The sequence below is a fragment of the Equus przewalskii genome, chromosome 32, assembly GCF_037783145.1.
Source record: "Equus przewalskii isolate Varuska chromosome 32, EquPr2, whole genome shotgun sequence".
Classification (NCBI taxonomy): Eukaryota; Metazoa; Chordata; class Mammalia; order Perissodactyla; family Equidae; genus Equus; species Equus przewalskii.
In genome coordinates, this window is record NC_091862.1 from 4,305,579 (window position 1) to 4,329,026 (window position 23,448).

The 23,448-nt window shown below is 37.8% G+C and overlaps 1 protein-coding gene across 7 annotated transcripts in view; it reads left to right on the forward strand.

Annotated features, from left to right (window-relative positions):
* The window catches only part of PDE10A (phosphodiesterase 10A), a 538,749-nt gene that overhangs the window by 486,353 nt on the left and 28,948 nt on the right, over positions 1–23,448 (forward strand). For all 7 annotated transcript variants that reach the window (XM_008516208.2, XM_070603240.1, XM_070603239.1 and 4 more), the window contains 5 exons: positions 942–1,034; positions 4,006–4,192; positions 15,473–15,615; positions 18,152–18,235; positions 19,824–19,974. In XM_008516208.2, the coding sequence (XP_008514430.2) occupies positions 942–1,034; positions 4,006–4,192; positions 15,473–15,615; positions 18,152–18,235; positions 19,824–19,974 (658 nt within the window). The remainder of the gene's footprint in view (positions 1–941; positions 1,035–4,005; positions 4,193–15,472; positions 15,616–18,151; positions 18,236–19,823; positions 19,975–23,448) is intronic.

Consider the following 23,448-nt stretch of genomic DNA (forward strand, 5'->3'; position numbering starts at 1 on the left):
CTTCTCTTCTGAATTTTCCTTAGGGGAAATTTTTTACGGCGGAGCTTTATTTCAATGATTATTTTCTGTCATGTTGAAAATAGAGCATTATGAAAGTTATTTTCGAGCTGCCGATATACATAGATACTGTGCATTGTAGACATCTTAACTAAATTTCAAAAGGAGTGCGTGTATGATGATAATATTGTAATGAGAAAACTATGAGAATATATTTATACAAGAAAATGCTGATATTAGCTATCAAAACATAATTAACTACAATCAGATAATGCTTGTATTTTGACTGTTTTTAACAAATTAGGAGTAAAAATGCAAGAAATTGTGAATTGTGTTATTTTTATGTAGTACTTGTGTTGCAAATGCCTTAAAATTTCAGTCCTGCATGGTAACATGAGACATAACTTGTGAGTTTCTTTATACGTACGGTGGAAAGTACGTTGGTGTCAATCTACATTCTTGTTTTTATTGTGCCACTAATATTTTAGGAACGCTGTCAAGATACTGAACCCCTATGGGCCTCAGTTCACACCAGAGTGAGAATTAATTACATAAATTTATGTTGAAACACCTTGTAAATTACATATAAATTGTATATTACATGTAAATTGTATATCTACTTTGCAAATACAAAGGATTATTATTGGTCAGTGCAGGAGAATGCTAGTTAATTTTTCAATTTCAATTTGTGGTTCCAGTATAATTTAATATATTGTGAATTATATCTTAAAACAAGATTCTCAAGCGATTAAAATGCAATGTTTTTCTGCTTTACCTTTACACATTTTATGCTAATAAGATGGCTTGGAATATGGAAATGTAAAATTTATGAAAGCACTTAAAATAGTGCATTTTTCTTTAATATTTGATGATAGTGAAATGTTTCTAATTATTTTGCAGCACGTCTATTTTAATTGGCATGCCGCTCTCTTTTGTATGTGCAGATTTTCAATTGAAAAAGGGATTGCTGGCCAAGTAGCAAGAACAGGGGAAGTCCTGAACATTCCAGATGCCTACGCGGACCCACGCTTTAACAGGTAAGAAGCAGTTTGTGTCCTCCATCAATTTCTCTGTCCAGCTCACACTGGCTGAAACCTCTGCGGAGTTCTGCACATCCCAACTCAATTATGTCTTTCCTCCTTGCTGCTCTGTAGTACTTTCTTTGAACCACCTCTGTTATCGGTAGTCGGTGTTTTCAGAGATTTATAAAAATGATGGATTCTCAATCGTTAAGGATACCCAGCTATAAAAGTTTAAAATGTTATAAAAGCAACTAAAAACCAAGAGTTTAAACTTATAAAGCTACTTTTTTTATTATAGTGCCATCCTTTTGTCCTGAGCATGTTGTCTATCAAAACTTGCCCTAAAAGGCTATAACAACCAGCAGTAAAAGTACCACTTTTGTTTTTTCTTTTTCTTTTTTTTTTGTAAGGAAGATTGGCCCTGAGCTAACATTGGTTGCTAGTCTTCCTCTTTTTATTTTTTTCTCCCCAAAACCCCAGTACTTAGTTGTATATCCTAATTGTTGGTCATTCTAGTTCCTCTATGTGGGATGCCACCACAGCATGGCTTGATGAACGGTGCATAGGTGCGCGCCCAGGATCCAAACCAGTGAACACCAGGCCACCAAAGTGGAGTGTTTGAACTTAACCACTTAGTCATGGGGCCAGTCCCCCAAAAGTACCTACTTTTGCTTGCTGGTTCTGTCATTTATTAGCTCTAAAGTGACCTGGAGTAAGTTACTTAATCTCTCTGAGCCTCAGTTTCCTCATCTTTAAAATGGGTACGATAATGCCTATTTTGTAGTTTTTTGGGTTTTTTTTCGTACTTAGAGAAAAATATTCATAAAATGTCTGGCAACTTTACCTGACACAAAGTAGGAACTCAGCAAGTTACAGCTTTCATCAGATATTATTAAAGTTGAATATTAGGATGGATTATAAAGATTTTTTGTTTTGTTTTGAGTTTCTTTGGAGAACTAGAAACTGAATTATATAATCCAATTATAGTAAATCTCTGGAAATTGAAAGTCTCAAGATTGGTGTTGTGACTTTCACAGTTCAGATATTTTGACAGCAATGTTCGGTTAATTCAAACATTTACTTTACTTTAAGAGACAATTAGATAACATAAGCAATAAGGAAGATTTTTCAGGTATTTGATTAATGTCGAATATATGCCACTCATATATAAACACAACTATATCCTAGTAGTATGTTTTATCAATAAATTAAGAGTATGCTAAAAAAATTTTTTTCAAAAAACCCAAACTTGTTATTTTAGTACTTAAATATTAAAAATACTTGTATATCCTTATATAAAACCTTTATATCAAAATTTATGGGTCAACTATTAAGAACATGAAAAATCAAGCAACAGATTGTGAGAAAATATTTGCAAAACATCTATCTGATAAAACACTTGCACCCAGAATAAATAAACAACCCTTCCAACATCATCATAAGATAACTCAATTTAACAAATCAGATACATGATTTTAACAGACACTTCACCCAAGAAGATGTACGAATGGCCATTAAACACATGAAAAGGTGTTTGACATGAGGGAAATGTAAATTTAATTGACAGTGAGATCCCACTACACCCCAACTTGAACGGCTAAAATGTGGAAAGATTGTCATTAGCAAGGGTTGGCAAGGATGTGGAGAACCTGGGACCCTCGTATTTGGCTGATGGGGATGTTTAATGATACAACCACTTTGGAAAACAGTTTCACAGATTCTTATAAAGTTAATCTCATACTTACTGTATTCAGTCAGCTCCACTCCTAGGTATCTCGCCAAGAAAAATGATAACATCTGCCCACACAAAGTTGTGTATGCAGATCTTTAAACGGGGTGTTATCAAGTAATAATGTCCATTAACTGGTGAATAGATAAATAAAAAGTGATATAGCCATACCATAGAATGCTACTCAGCTATAAAAAGGGCTGATCCACTGACAGGTGCAGCAACACGAATGAATCTCAAAAACCTTACTCTAAGGAAAGGAAGCCAGGCACGAAAGACTGCCCTCTCACTAACTACCTTCTGTTGTGTCCTCGCTTCTGTGAAACTGAGTCCTGTTTTCAAAAAGTGTTTCCTCTGAATCAGGAGTCAGCAAGCCTTTCTATTAAGGCTCAGATAGTGAGTAGTTGTGGCTTTATACACCATAGCATCTCTGTCACAAGTCCTCAGTTCTGTTATAGGGTGGTAGCATTCCATTATGCAGTGGTGTGGCTGGATTCCAGTAAAAACTCTGTTTATGCAACAGGAGAGCCAGCTCCGGTGGCCTAGTGGTTAAGTTCGGTGCACTCTGCTTCAGCAGCCCAGGTCCAGCTCCTGGGTGCAGACCCACACTGCTCATCTGTCAGTGGCCATGTTGGGGTGGTGGCTCACATGCAAAAAAAGGAAGATTGGGAGTAGATGTTAGCTCATGGTGAATCTTCCTCAGGGAAAAAGGGAAGATTGACAACAGATGTTAGCTCAGGGCAAATCTTCCTGGGGTGGGGGGGGGAACCCACACAGGAGAGGGCTGCTTTGGCCCATGGGGTATAGTTTGCTGACCCCTGCTCTGAATTTTTAAAGTGATAGCTCCACTTTGTTTGGCAAGTTACATCTCTCATAAGTATGACCAAGTTCAAAGGAACATGTTATTCCACCGAATTTCTTATATTCTTCTCTGAATCTATAGATTGTCTCTGTTCACTTAGTGATGCTGGATACTTAAAACCGAATGATAAGCTAAGAGCCTCCTAGAGGCTGTTCTGAAAAACTCCCTTGAAAACACAAGAACAAATCAGTTAGAATATTTTTGAAAAGGTTTTTAACCCTTTCAAGTGTCACGCTGTCCTTAAATTTAGAAGCCGACAGTTCCATTGCAGTCGATTGTAGTAGAGGCGTGTCGGTTGCAGAACTGGGTTGAGGTTTGTGACAGAATGTGTCATTCGTTTTCCTCTGCCTGTTTTTTCCTGTGCGCTGCTGCTTTGTTCCTGAACGTCCCCGCAGAGAAGTAGACTTGTACACGGGCTACACCACCCGGAATATCCTGTGCATGCCCATCGTGAGTCGAGGAAGCGTGATCGGTGTGGTGCAGATGGTGAACAAAATCGGTGGCAGTGCCTTCTCCAAAACGGACGAGAACAACTTCAAGATGTTTGCTGTTTTTTGTGCTTTAGCCTTACACTGTGCCAATGTAAGTAACGTTTTTTTCAAATGCCTTTTTAACTACTGGATACTCATTATAAAACCTTTTAAATAAAGTCATTGAAGTACTAGTTTTTTTTCATTGTAAGTTTCCTTCAGAGACCAGAAAGAGTGATTCCTGGTCATACATATTTTAGGAAATGCCTTAAAAAGCCTTGGAAGAAAAAAATAGATCTCCTGATATTTTGCGTTTATTTCAAGATAGGAATTTATTAAAAAGAAAAATGAAGTTAATATAAAGGTAAAGTGTTCAAGCAGAAGGTTTATAATTCACAACATCTCCTGAAGTGAATAAGGAAAATGTTATCTAAACCCTTACTGTTTGTCGTAAGTACTGCATTTGAGATTCTTGTATGAATGAGTGATGACTCACGTTTTTACACCAACCAGCAAAGTGTCAGTTGTGAGGAAAAGTGAGCAATTCAGCACGTTTGTCAGATGCTATAGATAAAGGCTCATTTAGTCCTCACAACAGGATTGCCCTGTTTAATGAATAATAAATTAGGTTTCATTTATTTTATGAAGTCTCACTTTGAAATAGTTGAATTTCTCATCTTTCTCTTATGTTTCTATATTTTAAATGAGTTAAACATTCAGTAAATTCTGTAAACTCTAGTAATCTTTTAGAGACATTACTGGAACTCTGAAGTTAAGGAAATTTTTATTAACCTTCTTAGAAAGCTAAATCAATATAAATGGGAGTTCCCACCTTAGTAACTTAGAGAAATGGCCTTGTTGGAAATTGAACCAAGTTCTGTGCAGTAACCTTATAACTAATGGAAAAAGCTGAGAGATAATTAGCAGCAAAAATGGCAAAAAATAATACTCTGGTGACTCGAGATGACCATTTGCAGTTCAGTTAGTGCTATTTAAGAAGAGCACCCATCTTTTCTTTGCGTCACCACTGTGCCCTCTTATGGGGACATTTATTGTTACTTAGCTCATCGGAAGTAAACTAGTACAGTTGTCAAATGTTTTTTGCTTCCGACACTTTCTGTACCTATGACTGACTCTCATAAACAAAAATATTGACAGCTTACATTTGTTTTGTTTAGTTTAAAAGTTGCGGAGAATGTCATTTCCAGTATATTTCTAAATATCGGTTTATGTCATTTTTTAAATGAAGCCACTGGAATCTAAGTACTATAGCAACTTGATACCTGTGTAGACCATTTAAAAAATACAGTGGCAAGCTCTTCTGAGTGGAAAATTCAGCATCATTCTTTTCTCTCTCTGAACATGGATTTTTATCCGCCCACAAAAGTTTTTTTCTAATATAATATGTTTCATGCTTTGAAGTATTTTATTAAATTCCCTAAGGTAATATTCTAAAACAAACATGTATAATAATGGTTAAAAATTAATTTTGGGCTGTGGTAGTATATGTCATTATTGTATATATGTGATCAAAGTAACCGTGTTACAAAATTTTGATAAATAATTATCAAAAATACAAAGTACCAATTATTGGAAATATTACTTATTAATGAGATGGCTGTGGCTTAAAACACAAATAGTTAATATACCCATTCATAAATCTTACCTATTGCTGGGATGAAAGTAAATTTAGCCTAAGTTGTTTACGTTTTCTGTTTTGAAATAATTGCAAACAGAAAGCAAAGTTGCAAAGATGGTACAAAGAACCCCCTTCTACTTTGCTCTGCTCCCCAAATGTTAATATGTTACCAATTTTGCTTTGAGATTCTTACTTTCCTTCTCCTCTCTCTCTCATTCTAGATATCATCTCTCTCTGATACATTTGCGAGTGTGTTTCAAACAAGAGATCTTATTTTGTCTATTTCTCCCCCCTTTCTCACTATTTTAGAAAACAGTTTACACATAAGCCTCTTTATCCGTGTTCTCTTTCTCTGTCTCTCTGAGGCACACATTGATACCCTGAGTCTTAACACCACAGAACTCCTTCTGGCCATCTCATTTCCATCTTTGGAGGTTTTTCCTTGACATTGAGAAATTTGGCTTCCACTATTCAGCATCAATTTTATTCCCACTTGTCCCTTTTATGTTTAAGGAGGCCACAAGAATTGCTTTCATTAACGAGTAGATGGGAACAGACAGTTTTATTATAGCAATTTCTCTTACTTTAAACTCCACCTGCGCTAAGATGCCAAAAAGTGCTGATAGTTCTATCATCAAAAATTATTTTTAATGATCTATCTGCTGGAAAGTTATTTAGGTCACCTTCAGTATTTTATGAAAGCTTTAGAAACCACTGTTAGACCTCATTAACACCAACATTTTAAATTGTCCCTTTTGTTTTAAGAGGTTTTGGTATTAGAAAAACTTGAGCAGGGGTTTATTTTGAGATGGGAGGTGGGAAAAAGTCATCTTTAGGCACCAGTGAGTATGTGTGAAAGTTAAGGAGGTGAAAATTGATCCTCTTAAAATCTATCCATGTTTCCATGTATCTCTTGAAGAATTTCTGTGTACTTCCAAGAATATGTAAATGTCAGTTAATCACATCTGTGAGCTCCTGCCTTTTCCTCATCGTTCCACTTGGTTCTAGAGAATGTACAGAAATATTTATTAAGGTCATAAATCTGAAAAAGCTTTGTGCAGTCTAAAGTGCCTTTTAATTGCCGGTTATTATTAAGTCTGATTAAGCATGTTATTCCTGGGAAATTTAAAATATTTCTGCTCTTGAACAAATTATTGCATCCTTAATAGGAGCATGTTTCCTACATGAGAATTGCTTCTAGTACTCAACCGTGATAATGTAACAGCATATTTTATTGTTGTTTGGCTCAGTGGTCCTGTTTGATTGAGGCCTGTCTAAGAGGCAGGGCACGTGGGCCACACAGACTCTCATCATGTGTCTTTATTCTTCTTTAGTTCATCCATAGTTCTCTTAGATTCCACCCCTTTTTTTGGGTTAAAGAGCCATGTCTCTGATTGGCAACGTCTTTTCATTTTTAACAGATAGCTGATAGTACTGTCAATGGAAAGATAACCATTTAGAAAGACTGAGAGTCGAGTCGTTTCCAAACTTAGAGTCAGTTAATTTAGTCATACACATTATGATTTTAAAGAAACAATTTGATATGATGCAAAAAACCAATAAGATGGTCATTTCTGTTATATCTTTTGCCTGGAAAAAGGAATCTTTTCGAGATTAGCTCTGTACATTCTGCGTCAAAAGACGTTTAACGTTAGAGGAGTGTGGAAAAAATCAATATTAAGATGAAGCCTGTTGGCGAGGGATAAATTTAATAAATGGTTTAGCCTTTATTCATTCCTCAATTCAACAACCAAGTAGCGAGTATCCTTTTTGTATCAGATGGTGGATACAATATTACTATAATCAGGACTGCTCGTATTTGATGTCACACTTACTCCGGGACGCGCACTGTTCTGGACACTTTATGTATAAAGACTCATTTAATTAGTCTCACAGTGATCCTGAGTGAGGTGATAATTCTCTCTTTTTGACATAAGAAAAAATGTACACATAAAGTTTAATTTGCCCAACTTCACACAGCAAGTATGTGACAGAGCCAGGGTCTCAATGCATGTTTACTGGCTCCTCGCTGTGCTGCCTTTCACTTGACACTGTCCTTCTCTGAAGTTGCTTATAGGAGAGACAGACATTAGATAGAGTTTTAAAGTTTTATATATAAGATATAGAGTAGGTGGTACTTGGGAGAGTGTGATTAATTTTTCCAGAAATGGGAAAAAGTTCAGGAAAAACCTTCATAGATAAGGTAATCTAGATTACAGGGCGAAGATAAGGTTAATTAAATAGTGTGAAGTAGATTGATAGAAAGTTTAACAATTCTCGCTATACTTTGAAGGAGAATTATGTAAATTAAATTTGTATTTGTAGATGATGAACTGACTGTTGGGTACAACACTTGAGTTTTTCATATCCCCAACGAAACTTTTCTTAGAAATAATTTAAAATTCATATTATTTGGAAATGGATTATATGACAAAGCTGTCTCCTAAAATTCACCTGTCTCCTTGTTGGTAGGAACATGGTAACACACACGCGCATCTTTCTCTCTATAACATCTTTAATTTGAATACACTAGGAAGAAATTACTGACTAACACCTCCCAGATTACATCTTTTGGATAACATGAAAAATAAAAAGTTTAATCCTTCTCCAAGTCTACAAGTATATAGATAACTAATTTTAACTGAATTAAAAACTTTTTTCTTGCCTTTGAGGCTACGAAATTTATAAATGACATGATTATTTATTCATTCCACTAATAGAAACTGAACACTCGTGTATGTTAGGTACTGTGCTGGGTACAGATTAAGAATGAACGGAGCCAGCCCTGGTGGTCTCGTGGTTAAGATTCGGCCCCCTAACCACCACAGCCAGGGTTCATTTCCCGGTCGTGGAGCCACACCACCTGCCTGTCAGTTGTCACATTGTGGCAGTGGCTCACATAGAGAACTAAACTAACAACTAGGATACACAACCATGCACTGAAGCAGGAAAAAAAAAGAACTGACACTGAAACCTAGGTGGTTTCATGTCCCACGTTTACATATATATATATATAATTTTTTTGAAAGTCTAGGCACTGACTACAGGGCAATTTTCCAATCTCAAATTGATTTTAAAAGCATCATTTCCAAGAGGACTTACTCTGCAGTAGATACAGCTTTTCCCTCAGATATTACACTTTTCTTTCGTCTGCTTTTCCAAGTCATTCTCTAAGCACTGTTTGAGTGAAAGCATGCTGTGTATCATTCAAACCTCAGGCTTGAAGTCAGGCAGGTAGGCATTTTAATACTAGCTTCATCGTGTTCCAACTTTTTGACCTTGGGCCAGGCGGCTTACTTCTTTGAGCCTCTGTGTCCTCACCTGATGAGCGGGACTAATGCCCATCCCACAGGGTTGCTGTCAGGACTGAATGAAATAATATGAGTAAAATTCTTAGTACCGTCCCCACTCCATAGTAGATATTCAGCCTTACTCCCTTTGTTTTTTACTCTGCATCATGATATTTATATTTTGTGAATAATCATTATAGCCAATTTCATGAAATCTCAATGCATTGTTATATATATTTATGGCAAAGCATTTGGAGAGTCCTCTTGTCACATTTGCAAATCTCACCGTGAAAAGAATTCTCTCTGGTGTTGCATAGAGTAGTTTCCTTGACCTGTCTTTAAGAAAGACAGCATTTTAAACACTTCTACTTAGGATTTGGTCAACCAAGAAAAAAAAATCAGCCCTTCGTGTTTTGGTCCTGTGGTTCCCATAAACTAGAAGAGCTGTGCGGGCATAAGAAGTTGCATTTCAAATGTGACATTTTGGCAACAGTGTATTTTGAATCTCTCAATTACTTTTCATGAACTCAATTGTTAGGGGGTGTTGGTCTGTCAATTCTTCCTTGTGTTGGTCTCTTCTTTCTTGGATTTATTCATTCATCCATTCGTTTACTTAATCACTTGATATTTCCTTCCTCAGATGCATTTGGAATTACTGTCCCTGTGGGAGACCCACGTGCCCATGATTGCGTAACCCTTTCTCCACGTACCTCCAGTGTTCATTGTTCTCGGTCCACCTTTTTTGTTAGTTAATTCTTTAGCTTGAAATTCTTACGGTATGTCAGTAGTGCAAATTTGGGACAACTACATGAGGTACAGGAGGAGTTTTCATTTCTTCCATGGATGGAGACTATTTATTCTCCACCCACAGCCCCAAGCAGGAACAAGCTCCTTTTATCTTTACAGAGTTCTCAGTGTAGCTCCTCTTCTCACGCAGCCACGGCCAGGTCTCTCGTCCCACACAGGCCTTCAAATCCCAGAACCACGAGCCACAACTCTGCTGGGTCTGAGGTCCCTTTGGTCCACTGCAACACTATGTTATGCTACTAAATAAAGAACACACGGTTTCTTGTTAAACACTTTCCATGCCTATCTGGAGTGTCTTTGATTTTAAGACAAGATTAATTTTATTAATTATTTTTTAATTTTATTGATGTTATCATTAATTAATTAATTTTATTAGTGATATCATTTAATGCTATTGACAAACATCATATTGAAAATATGTATGTTAGCCAATATTTTGTCAATTGTAATTGAAATGTGAGTTAAGTTGACTGGAGGAAAGTGCATATAACTTATAAGAGCAGGACAGCTATCATGACATCCTCAAACTTCTCCAGTAGTTAAGCTCCTTGTATCTTGTGCGTTACCTATACCCAGTGGCATTCTGGTAAAGCCAGCTCTCTAAAAAACAGAATCTTTATTTGTATGTAGTGTTTCCCAATTTCTGTGGTGTATACACTCCCATCATGGGCAATTTCAAGCTCCCAGGTCAGCTACTGGATTCTGAATGGGAAATGATGTGTGTAATTGGCTCCTATAAGACAGTACAGCAAACCACTACCATGCAAGAATAGTTTGCCAGGGGCCAGCCTATGGCACAGCAGTTAAATTTGCACATTCCACTTTGGTGGCCTGGAGTTCGCCGGTTCAGATCCCAGGTGCAGACCTACACACCACTTGTCAAGCCGTGCTGTGGCAGGCATCCCACGTAAAATAGAGGAAGATGGACACGGATGTTAGCTCAGGGCCAATCTTCCTCAGCAAAAAAAAAAAAAAAAGAAAGAAAGAAAGAATAGTTCACCAAAATAAACAATTTTAGGGGGACCTGCAACACTGAGAATTAAGTAATGTTCCTGAATATATACTGTTAGTAAATGCTGGTGAGAAGAGTCAACCCAGGCAGATGACCCAGAGTCTGTTCTTAATCGCTTTCCCTTGAAGTGACTCCAGGCCTACTGTGAACATTAATTATATCAGAGTGTTTGCTAAACACCATGAGTTCTAAATGTAGTGAGGATGATTGTAGAAATAGGCCACAAAAAAACATTCCAAAGTATCACCAACTAAATATTCTTGTATGCCAAGAAGTAGGGATGCCGTTTTATGAAATTATGAATGGTTGGTTTCCCTCACCACGTGGTAGAAATACGCTGTGTTACACTCCTGTTTCCAGGTCATCTTTCTTCTGTCTTCTGTGCCTTGTCTATTCCTAGTGCCTAAGATTGGTGTGCCATCAAAATAAATAGCAGTGCCTCCCATAGGAGTGTCTTCCTGGACAATGAGTCCCAGATTAATTACTCAGTTATCATAGACAATTAGTTTATGCAAAGTCAACTTAAAAAGACAGCACAGTTTTCTACCTTCATTAATAATTGCAGTATGATGAATAAGGTGAAATCATTTACTAATAATTCTACATTATATTATTTTCTACTATTCGCATTGAAAGTCATTTATTTTTTTAACTAAAATATCTATAAAATTTGCCAAAACTAATTATTTTTTACAGTAAAGTTAATATGCATGGGTTACCTACACTAATTACAAAATAATAAAAATAAAATTTTAAATTAAGAAATTTTTATATTTGCAAACATTATACATTTATAAATATAAGCTTATAAATAGAAATAAAGTTCATTATAATTTGAGGTCATAAGCCTGTGAAATGATGGTAAAAGGAATAACTACTTTACAGCATTTTTGTGAGAATAACGTGAAAAAGTGCCGTCAAAGGACTTAGTATGCTGCCTGCCACATGATAAGTGCTCAGTAGTATTAATGATTATAATGGCAATATTATTTTGCTGCTTAATGTAGTTACTTTTACTAGCAACTTTCCCATTGAATTATGGGTAGTACCGAATTACAGTAATAGTGAATTAATCCTGTAGAGTCTTCACCCTCCTCCCAGAATCTACACTATCGTCTTAAATGGAAGGCAAGTGACGTCCCATTGAGGTGTAGGAGGAAAATGTGAGAACTTCCATCTAGATGTGTTTTTAGGTAAATGCTATTAAAGAAACTACCTTTTCTTGATTGTGCGTACATAGATGGAGGTTTACTCAAGTTCATGCATCATGTGGCCATGTCTTGTCCAGGATGCAGTCGCCTGTGACAGAGTGGACCTTCCACAATCGGGAAAAGGTGACAGTGGTGTCCAGCTTACACTTTCAAACCTGATCCAGGCTCTTCCTTGTCTGTGTTAGGAGGGGGGATTATTAACACTTGCCCAAAACAATTCACAATTACGAAGACAGCGCCGAAGTGTACATTCACTTCCATTTTGCTACCCGAAGATTTGCTGCTTGTGGCAAAGTACTTGGAAGAATGGCTGAATTTGTAGATTATTTACACATGCGTCTTTCACAGAATGATAAATATGCCAAATTGGCTGAGCGTTTCTGGTGGCAAAGGCAGTCAATATTTTGTTCCTAAGCAGATGTATGCAAAGAAATAAACAACGTTTAATCTGAACTTTCAGATTGCGAGTGATGTTAACACTGAATAAGAAAATAAAGGCTTTTCCAAATAAACTCATGCTGTGAAGAGAGCACTTTGAAAACAGATGTTTGCAAGTATTTTCATTGTCCTGTGACTTTTTTGCTGTCATATGTATGTGTCATTCATACAAATTATCACATGCCTTTAAAGACTGGGAGCCGAAATTTTTAACTAGCTTTGCTGAGGTTTATCAATATCCAGTAAACTGCAGATGTTTGTGGAGTGCACAGTTAGACAAGTGTTTATACCCCTCCCCCGTGAAAACATCACTACAGTCAAGATAATGGATGTATCCACACCCCCACAAGTTTCTGTCGATCCTTTATAATCCTCCCTCTTACCCCTCTGCATCTTTGTCCCGCCACAATGAGGTAACCACTGATCTGTTTTCTGTCACTGTAAATTACTTTGCATTTTCTAGAATTATTTTACACAAATGGAATCATAAAATCTGTATTCCTTTTCGTCTCTCTTCTTTCACGCAGCATAATTATTTTGAGATTCATCTGTGGTGTCACATGTATAAATAGTTCATTCTTTTTTATTACTGAGTAGTATTCCATTGTATGGACAGACTGTAAACTGTTTATTTTGTCACCTGTTCATGGACATTCGAGCTATTTCTAGTTTTTGGCTTTTACAAGTAAAGCCATGGTGAACATAGGTGCACAAGTCTGTGTATAGACATGTTTTCATTTCTCTTGAGTCAATATCTAGATGTGGAGCGGTTGGGTCATAATATAGGAGAGTATTTACTGTTGAGGAAACTGCCAAAGTGTTTTCAGAAATGGTTGTACCCTCGAACATCCCAGCATCATTGTACATGTCCCCTTTCCTCCACATTTGCCATCTCTATGCCTTTTTCCATGAAGTGTCTTCTCAACTTGTTTGCCCATCTTTTGTTTGTGATTATTTTCTTATTATTGCTTTTTGGTAGTTCTTTATATATTCTAGATTCAAGTCACTTATCGGGTGGGTTACTTGTAAACATTTGCTCCCAGTGTTTGGCTGTCTTGCTTAAAGTTCTTTTAAGCAGTTTCTTTCTAAGAGTAGTTTTTCACTCTGAAGAAGTCCAGTTCATCAGTTCTTCCTTTTATGATGCTGCTGTCAGCCTTTTACCAAAGAAATATTTGCCTAACCTAAGCTCACAAAGATTTTATCCTGTGTTTGAGAAAACCTTCAAGAAGTTTTATAGTTTTAGGTTTTACGTCTAGGTCTATGATCCATTTTGAGTAAATTTTTGTGTATGGTGCAAGGGAAGGGTCAGAATTTGTTTATTGGTTTATTTCACAAATGAGTGTCCGGTTGTTCCGTCACCATTTGTGGCTTAGACTCTCCTTTCTCACTGTCTTGCCTCTACATCCTGATTGAAAATCCACTGACCGTATTCATTTAGGACTACTATTTTCTCTTGAGGAGCTCACCCTTTTATCATTTGAAATGACTTTCTTTATCCCCAGTCATAGTCTTTGCTCTGAAATCTACTTTGTCTGATGTTAATACAAACACGCTAACTTTCTTTTGACTGGTGTTAAATGGTGTGTCTCTTCCATCCTTTCACTTTTACTCTGTTTGTGTCTTCATATTTACAGTAGGATTCTCATAAACAGCATTAGTTAGGTGCTTTTTTATTCTGACAATCTGACAATCTTCGCCTTTTAATTGGCATTTTTAGACCAGGCCCATTTTATGTTTACGTGTATATGCACCATCTTATTTCTTTTCTGTTTGTTCCATCTCTCCTTTGTTCCCTTTACCTCTCTTTCTGCCTTCAAAATTGAATGCTTTTTATGATTATATTTTATGAAACAACTTTTAGCTAATTCCAATCTTCCTCATGAAGAGTTTCATTGGTTTTGAACCTGTTTGCTAATACATAAAAATGCAGCTGATTACTTTGCAGGATTAACTGATTGAGATCAGGGAAAATGAATTTCAACCCAAAATATTAGTGATTAGGGAACAAAACTATAAGTTCAGAACAGCTACCTTTCTTCCCTTTGGATCCACATACGTTTTGGCATATCTTTCTCAAACAGTATAACTGACATTCTAAATGCTGAAATAAATTAAGCTGAACCAGACATTAACATCAGTATCTTACAAACTTTTAAAGAAAAAGCTTGACAATTGATAGCATACATTTAATTACAGTGCTTTTATTTTAAAATACATAATTGTTTAGTAAGAACAAAGAGTCTTGTTCAGTAAGTAAATAAAACCTTTTAAAAATAGATGCTTTTCATTTTTATCTTTTCTAGCTTTCTATTTTAGTCTGTGTTTTATAATATAAATAAGATATGAGCACAGTGCCTGTGCATGGAATTCCTGCAGGAGTCTACGTTTGTCGAGAGTGCATCTCCAGAATTCTTTTGCTGACAAAGGTCTTCACAAACATTTTAGAGACTTCCTGGCTAGAGGACTTTGACGTCACCAAATTAGGCTAAATATTTTTTTTAAAGGAGACGTAGAAAAAATATCTTAACTCCTGACTCATTTAGTTGCTGTCTTCGTCCGTTCAGATTGCTGTAACAAAATACCGTAAACTGGGTGGCTTATAAACAACAGACATTTATTTCTCACAGTTCTGGTTGCTAGGAGTCCAGGAACAAGGCACTGGTAGATAAATACCCAGTAATCTCGCTACCCAGAGATAATGTCTGATAAAAAGCCACTTGTTACAGAATCTAATAAGTCTTTTAAAAGAGAGAGAACATTTTTTTAACAACTGTTTTGTGTCTTCAAAGTGACAGTGTGGGTATCTTCAGTGTATGTGGCAATGAATAGTGATAGGTAGTAATATTAGGTGATGGATAGTGACGTTAGTTAATGGATGGTAATAGTATTTTCAGTTATAGTTCTGATTCTTTTACTCCGAATTCTGAACTTTCGTGATGTAACTATTTTAAACGTTCTTGTAGTTTATTTTGTGTTTACTGGACTTGCTTTCCAGATGTATCATAGAATCCGTCATTCAGAGTGCATTTACCGGGTCACCATGGAAAAGCTGTCCTATCACAGCATTTGCACCGCAGAAGAGTGGCAGGGCCTCATGCGTTTCAACCTTCCAGTGCGTCTCTGCAAAGAGATTGAGCTGTGAGTATCCTGCCTCGTCAGTGTCTTCAGGAACAGACTTTTAATTTGGTTGAACTTAGAGTGAAGTGGGTCACAGAATTAGAATCACTAATCTATTGTTAGTGATTCTATATTGGATTCTAATTCTATTTAGATCTAATTCTAAATAGATTGTGATATAGAATTAGAATTACAACAGTAGTTTCCTGTTGCCATTTTCCTCTTTGGAGGTGATTCCAAATTTTAGGATAGAACTTGGAAGGCGAGATCTCTTTATCTGGGGGAAAAAAAAAATCTGGAGCCAGCCCTGATGGCCTAGTGGTTAAAGTTTGGCGCACTCTGCTTCAATGGCCCAGGTTCGGATCCCAGGCGCAGAACCACACCACCCGTCTGTCAGCAGTCATGCTGTGGCGGCAGCTCATACAGAAGAACTAAAAGGACTTAACAGCTAGAATATACAACTATGTACCAGGGCTTTGGGGAGGAGGGAAAAAAGAAAGAGAGGTAGATTGGCAACAGATATTGGCTCAGAGTGACTCTTCCCCAGCAAAAAAAAAAAAAATCTGAACACCATTTTGAAATGAGTTCACCTAAAGGTTAGCTTTTCTCATTAGTCTTTTGCACGCTTTACACCATACAGTTAATACTCAAAATGGCATTTAATATCAGATATCTAAAAGTTTTCATTTCTGTATGAATTTAAATTTACCAATTAAATTTAAGAATGTGGTAGTCATTAATTTAGCTTTCACACTTTGTTTTCTAATCCTGTGCTAATATGTATGCGTAGTAGGACCTGGGATAATTTGTATTCCCATCATAAGTGCAAGCCAACACCATTTAACTACACAGAAAATCTTCAGAAGTGACCCAGAGCTGATACTTGCCTTATATTTGGAAATATAATGTTGTTGAATTAGTTAAAGAAGGAGACCATTGGACTGAAGTGGCTCGAATGTCAAACCAAACTCTAAGCCTGTCCATCCCTCAAAGTTATGAAATCAAAGGCTAAGCACAGCCCATCACACACAGCCAGCTAGGCTTTAGCTGCAGACAATCAAATAATGTCCTTTCTCTGCTTCTGCACCTTCTCTGTCTAAGTCTTTCCCTGAGCTCCTGTCTGCGGAGCCCTCCTAACCACTTCTGGTTTGGCACCTCCCCCTTTGAATTGATTTTTGCTCGAGTAAACTCTTACAATGTTTAATATCCCTCAGTTTACCTTTTAATTCTGTATAAATAGTATGTATTGTGACATAATAAGAAATATATATGTATTTGGTCTTTTAGCTGGCTTCTGGCACAGAGCTCCCAAAACCCTTGTTATTTCCTGAGTGATGTGGGTGACGGGGAGGCTGTTCTTCTCCGTAATAAACGTCTTTCAACCACACATGAGTTCATGCTAATGAATGACTCTTGGAGGATGGGGGGTGATTGCCAGAGGAACCCACCCTGTGATGAGAAGGTTGGCATTTTCAGCTCCACGAAGGACCTTCTGGGAGGGGGGAGGGGCTGGGCATCGAGTTAATCACCAATGGCCAATGATTTAATGTCATGCCTATGTAATGGAACCCCCATAAAAACCCTAAACAAGGGGTTCGGAGAGCTTCCAGGTTGGTGAACACAAGAAAGTAATAGAAGGGGGGCTGCCTAGAGAGGGCACAGAAGCTCTGTGACCCTTTCCACATACCTTGCCCTATGCATCTCTTCCATTTGGCTGTTCCTGGGTTGTATCTTTTGTGATAAACTGGTGATAGTGTTTCCCTGAGTTCTGTGCACTATTGTAGCATGTCATCAAACCTGCAGAGGAGTTGTGGGAACCTCTGTTTTATAGTCAGTGGTCCAGAAGCATGGGTGTCCTAGACTTAGAATTGGCATCCCAAGTGGGACTGAGCCCTTAGCCTGTGGAGTCCATGCCAACTCCAGGTGGGGTGAGAAATTGTTTTCTAGAATATCAACCGGTGTCTGCAAAGGATTGGAGAATTGGTTGGTGTGAAAAACTCATACATTTGGTACCACCAGTGTTACTAGACGAAAATGGTTTCTTTTAATACTTTACCATTGTTTATTCGAGTTAAATGTTAGTAACTAAATTAGCAAATAAAAAATAGTCCATAACTTTGGATGTTTATGTTTATGAAATTTTTCTCTCGATTTAAGTACGAGAGAGAATAATTTTCAACTCTAAAAAAATTTTTCCCAAGTTTTTTCACCCTTATCTATGTGCTGTGTAATATATGTGTATTATTCATAATTTTTCTTTGTACTTTTTCATTGCTCTGGTAACAACCACAACATCCTTTTTTACAGATTGTTTAATAGAAAATTAAGCGATGGCTTAAAAATTGGAGCAGGTTCTGAGGGGAATGTGTAGAATTTCCTCCTGGAAACCTTTAAATACAACAGAGATGTTGACTGCGAAGCCAGGAAAAGAAATGGCTGAACTCTCAGATTTTTCCTAGTTTCTCGATAGACAAAAAAATTAAATTACTTTCTTTACTTGTTATCATATTTATCCTAATTATATTTAAGAATAAACTGCATCTTCTTTTCATTTCAGATTCCATTTTGACATTGGTCCTTTTGAAAATATGTGGCCTGGAATTTTTGTCTATATGGTCCATCGGTCCTGTGGGACATCCTGGTATGAAAGATCTAAAAGCTTCTTTTTTTAAACTGTTGAGTGATGTGACCTCTTCCTCTCCCTTCCTATATGCCTTGCCACTTTCTTGGTTGATAATCACCTTAAAATATGCCATATATAAATTATTTTTTTAATATTCAAATTTTAAAAATGCTAAATATGTTGGACAAATCCACAGCCTTTTAAGACGTGCCATAGAGGCTGCCAAGCTCTCTGGCAATATGGCTGTCCCTTGGCTAACAAGCTGGTATCTTAACCAGGTGATCATAAAAATATAGGTTAAAACCGCTTTAGGTTATTTAACTGAAAGACACAGGGGTTACTACTCAACATAATTACATACTATTTTAAAGTATGCTTTGGATTATATGCATGGATTTTGCAGCAACTTGCAAATTTATGGACTAGATGTAAAAGAAACATGTCTTCTAATTCCAAGCCTTTAACTTTATTAGTAATTAAATTATGGCCCTCTTTCATTGCAAATCTTTCCCCTCTCACTCTGGCCTGTCCTAGAGGCCTTTCATGACTTTATGTCTGACCTTTTACAGCCTAAACACACATGACTTAGAATGCAAGGAATAATTTTCTTCTTCTCTTTCATACTTATTGACTCATTAAATGGCTTATAAAGGCTCCTCGTTTCTCTAGAACTAAATTGTCACTCTTTTTCTATTGAATTCTGTGTCTTCTCTTAGTTCTCTCAGTGACTTTTGTAAATTGCTGTTTTAAAACCCAGGAAAACTAATCCCAGTTATTTCTTAGATATCAATTGAGAATTTGACCAGTTGGAACTCTTACAATGAGATACCCTTTACTTCAAGGATATTTGAAAAATTTCACTAGAGAAAAAAATGAAGGTTATATATTTTTAGAAGTTTTATGAACTCATCTCTTTGGTATTTCAAAGAGCCCTGTTTTATATTAATGTGCTTTTGTTGTAAGCTGCCTTAAATCCATTGAGAGTGTTGGTAGGGCCTTAAATACATATAAATACATGATAATAATATAAAATAAAATACAATACTATTGTACGATAAAAATATATGTCGTATTCTTTCACGTACTATGTCAGGATTTGAATATGGTCCTTTGCCACTTAGTCACTTGAGTGTACCATGATAAATTAGATTCATTTTGAAAAGATAATCACTCATCTAGAAAATCCTTGTGGTATACACATTTACAGTTCGTGAATCTGAATATGCTTTTTGGAAAGTATTAGCTCAAAATATTCTGGAGCAGGATGATGATATGTTGTCTGTTGAGCACTGTGGGACATCGGGAATGCCTGAATGGTGAGGATGGTGATGAGAGTTAATGATGGCAACTGCCTGCTAATTCTAGTCCCTGCTCCAATTAATGGATCAGAAGCAAAGCTATTAAGGAGCTTCCTTCTCTCTGAACTGGCTAGAGAAATAGAAGGGAAGGGGTGAGGCTCCAGTGCTCTTGGAAATCCGTCTTTGTAGAAGTCCCATGGTTGCACATGTGGAAGGGTATAGACGTGTGTGTATCTAGACCAGAGGTCTCTCCTAGAATGTATTGATTCTCTACCAGTCTCTCTCCTAACAATTTCTTCTGCACACAGCTTTGAGCTTGAAAAGTTGTGTCGTTTTATTATGTCTGTGAAGAAAAACTACCGGCGGGTCCCCTATCACAACTGGAAGCATGCGGTCACAGTGGCCCACTGCATGTACGCCATCCTCCAGAACAATCACGGGCTCTTCACCGACCTTGAGGTGGGTGTGCACACACTTTTTCCTTCTGTTCCACATAACCTGAGTGAATTTAATCCTCCATGTCTGGAGCACAATTATGACATGGTTATGGGACGTGTTGTTCCAGGACAAAGTTTGGTTCAGTGAATTAATAGAGGCACATTTTAAAGTTTGCTCCACCCAATCATTTATCCTGTTATTTTGTATAAGGAAAGTAGATACAGAAGTTCTAACTTCATTAAAATATGCCCCAAGGCATCACTAATTTTTGTAGTCTCTCTTCCCTATTAAAGCTAAAGTTTTCTGAAAGGATGTAAACAAAGTGATTTTCTCTCATCGCCCGTATGCCCTGGGTAGTGTAGACACGTCCTACTGAATTGAGAACCTAGAGCATTACACGCAATTAAGACATAAATGCTTATTTGATTTCCTCTAGCAGAAGGAAACAAGGGCTTTCTGATGTTTCACTGCTTTGTCTGACTTTACATACCCAGAGTTGGTTACATACTGGAAACTCTCCAGATCTCAGAGTTAGAAGGTTTAGGGACTGCCTCGTTCATCCATGCACCACTGTCGAACTCCTTCCTGAAACACCCGGCCCAGGGCTTGGTGATCTGAGCGCCTTAGCCCCAACTGTTGCCGCTCCTCGGTCTAGACCGTCCTGACCACCAAGTGCATCCTCTCTCCGCGCGGTCCTGGCGGTGCCTATGGAAGCCCTAACTTGAGCCCAACTTCTCTCCTCCGTAAAACTGGTGTCTTGCTTTGGCAGACGTCTAACCATGAGAGAAGGGAGCTGTCATCTCTGTGATAAAGAAATTGTGCTCTTCCCAAGGTCACATTCACATTAGAGCCCAGTGCCCCTGAGGTCCAGTCCTGCCCTTTTTCCATCCTGTCAGACCAAATTCACAATCTGGGCAGGAAATTTGGAAGGTACATTTTAGAAAACAATAATATTTTAAAGAAGGAGTCAAAATTTCTCTCTTTTTTTTAATCATCTTTACTTGGGTCTGAATCTATTAAGTAATTTATTTATCACCAAAAAAAAAAAACCCAGATGAAATTTGTTCTTTTTTCACATAAATTTTTCTAAACAATTTTCCATTCTGTTGAACCCCATATTTTTGAGACTTTCAGGATTTTCTCCACTCAGTTTCTTTTAAGAAAGCAATTTCATTGTCTCCTTGCCATAGGATAGCCTGTGAGTTTGAGAGTTATAGGAATTACACTTTCAAATTGCATTGAAATTTATATTTGAAAATGGAAAATTTTAAGATAAGTGAGAAAAATTTTGTTATATATTGACTCTCAGTTCCAATTCATTTTCAAAGTTATATCATTATATTTTTCCAAAGACTCAAGTCTTTTTGGCTAAACGTAAACCCAAAATAACATATGTTAAATATTTAAAATATATTGTATAAAGAGGATATTATATCTCTATTAGAGCTACTAGAAATTATTATTTGATCTTGTTAAATGAAAATGTTTAACAAAGGTAATTCTTTACTTTGTAAATTATTTTCACATGCTTGTTTCTGGGATATTTTTAATAAAACTATTGAACATAACATCAATAAAAATAAAATTGGTTAAAAAAATTGGAAAGATGTGCATAAGAGCTTTTGTCTGTTGTGCAAGATTTTAAAACCTTGACATTTCTTACCAGATTCATCATGGTTGACACAGCAGCATAAAATATGGAAACAGCCCCCAAATAAATGATGCTCAGAACACAGCTAATTCAGTTATCTTAAGACCACTGAGTGCGTAGGCTTGATAACAGCAGATATCATCAGTTTAGGAGTGTGGGTGCTCTGAGAGACCTCCCAACCCCTTGGGTTGCAGGAGAAACTAGTTCTTCTCAATGAGGGTAAAGAAGGAACAGGACTCAGATAGGCACAGATAAACTTGTGGGGATTTCTGCAGACTCTCCTGCAACCCCCATCAATATCTGCCCGCAGGGGACTCTGCCTTAACAGACTCTCCAGAAGGATTCCCTAGGCTCCTACCCAGAGGTGACCCTTCCACTTGACCTTGTCCACCACCACCACTCTTGAGGTCACTGCCCTAGCAATTCTTCCTGTCTCCTCCATTAGCATGTTGGACCATGTCATCTGCATGCAGCATGCTGTTGTTTGTTACTTCCTTCTTGACATACACTCTCCATCTGCCTCTCTGCTCAGCTCCTTCCTGATTTCTCAGCTCTTCTTTGTTGCAAACCCTTGGAAGAGTTGCCGTACTGGCTGGCTCCAGTTCCTCTACTCCCTTTTTCTCTGAAATCACCTCCGATCAGGCTCCTGCCCCTCACACACCAGAAAATGCTGTGGTCCAGGTCCCCAGTGCCCTGCGTCTTGCCAGCTCTGAGGGTTGGTGAGCAGTGTTTCCTCTGTGAGCAGCTGTCTTCAGCTGGTTCCTGGGACACCTCCTGCCGCACTGGCTGCTCTTCCTTAGTTTTGCTGGGTTTTGGAATGTTTTGGGGGTTTTTTTTGAGAGACTCTTTCTCTTCACTCAGACTTCTTAAAGTTGGGCTTTTGAGGGTTAGACCCTTGACCTCCTCAGACCTCACAGGACAACCTTGGTGAGCTCATCCAGTCCTGTAGCCCTAAATGCCATAGGTACACCGACCATTTCCTTTCTCCAGCAGAGACCCATCCCCTAAAGGTTAGACTTAAATAGCCAACTGTCTGCTCAAAGTCTCCCTTGACTGTCAATTAGACATCTCACCTCGCCCCAAAACCAAACTCCCGTCCTATCCCCTCCGACCGGCTCCACCCACAACTTTCCCCATCTTAGTCGGTGACAGTCCTGTTTCTAAGGCCGAAAACCTTGGAGTGATGCTTGATTCCTCCTTTCCCCTCTCCATTGTCCTGCCCTTCTTTCCTTTCACAAACAGGCTGCCAGAAAATCCTGTTGATTCTGCCTGCAAAATCCATCCAGAGATTAATCACGTCTCGTAACCTCCACTGCTAGCATCCTGGTCCAGGCTTCTATAACATTTTGCCTGAGTTACTTCAAAGCCTTCCCACTGGTCTCTCTTACCCTCCTGGAGTCTGTTCTTAATACAGTTGCCAGCATGGTGATCTGTAAAAAAATGCGAGTTAGATGATGTCACCGCTCTGCTAAAAATCCTATAATCATTCCCTGGTTCGTGCAGAGTAGAAGGCCTCTAAGGTTTTCAGCCTCTGTTCTCCATCCTTTTCTCTGTCCTCCTCTTCTGCAGCCCCTGGGCCACCTTCCTGATGCTCTGACTCTCAGGGCAGGCTCACCTGCAGTGACGGGCTCTGACTGCCTCCCCACCCACCCCAGTGCTCTTCTCTCAGAACCTCCTGCTTCTCTCCTTCAGCTTCCCATCTCTGCTCACCTCTGACTTCCCATGGCCCGCCCTGACTGCTTTATTTAGGACCCCGCCTGCCTCCTGCTAATCCCCTTCAGCTGTTTCTCCTTTTCTATATAATTTACCATTTTCTCACATGCCTTTTTGATGATGACAGTACA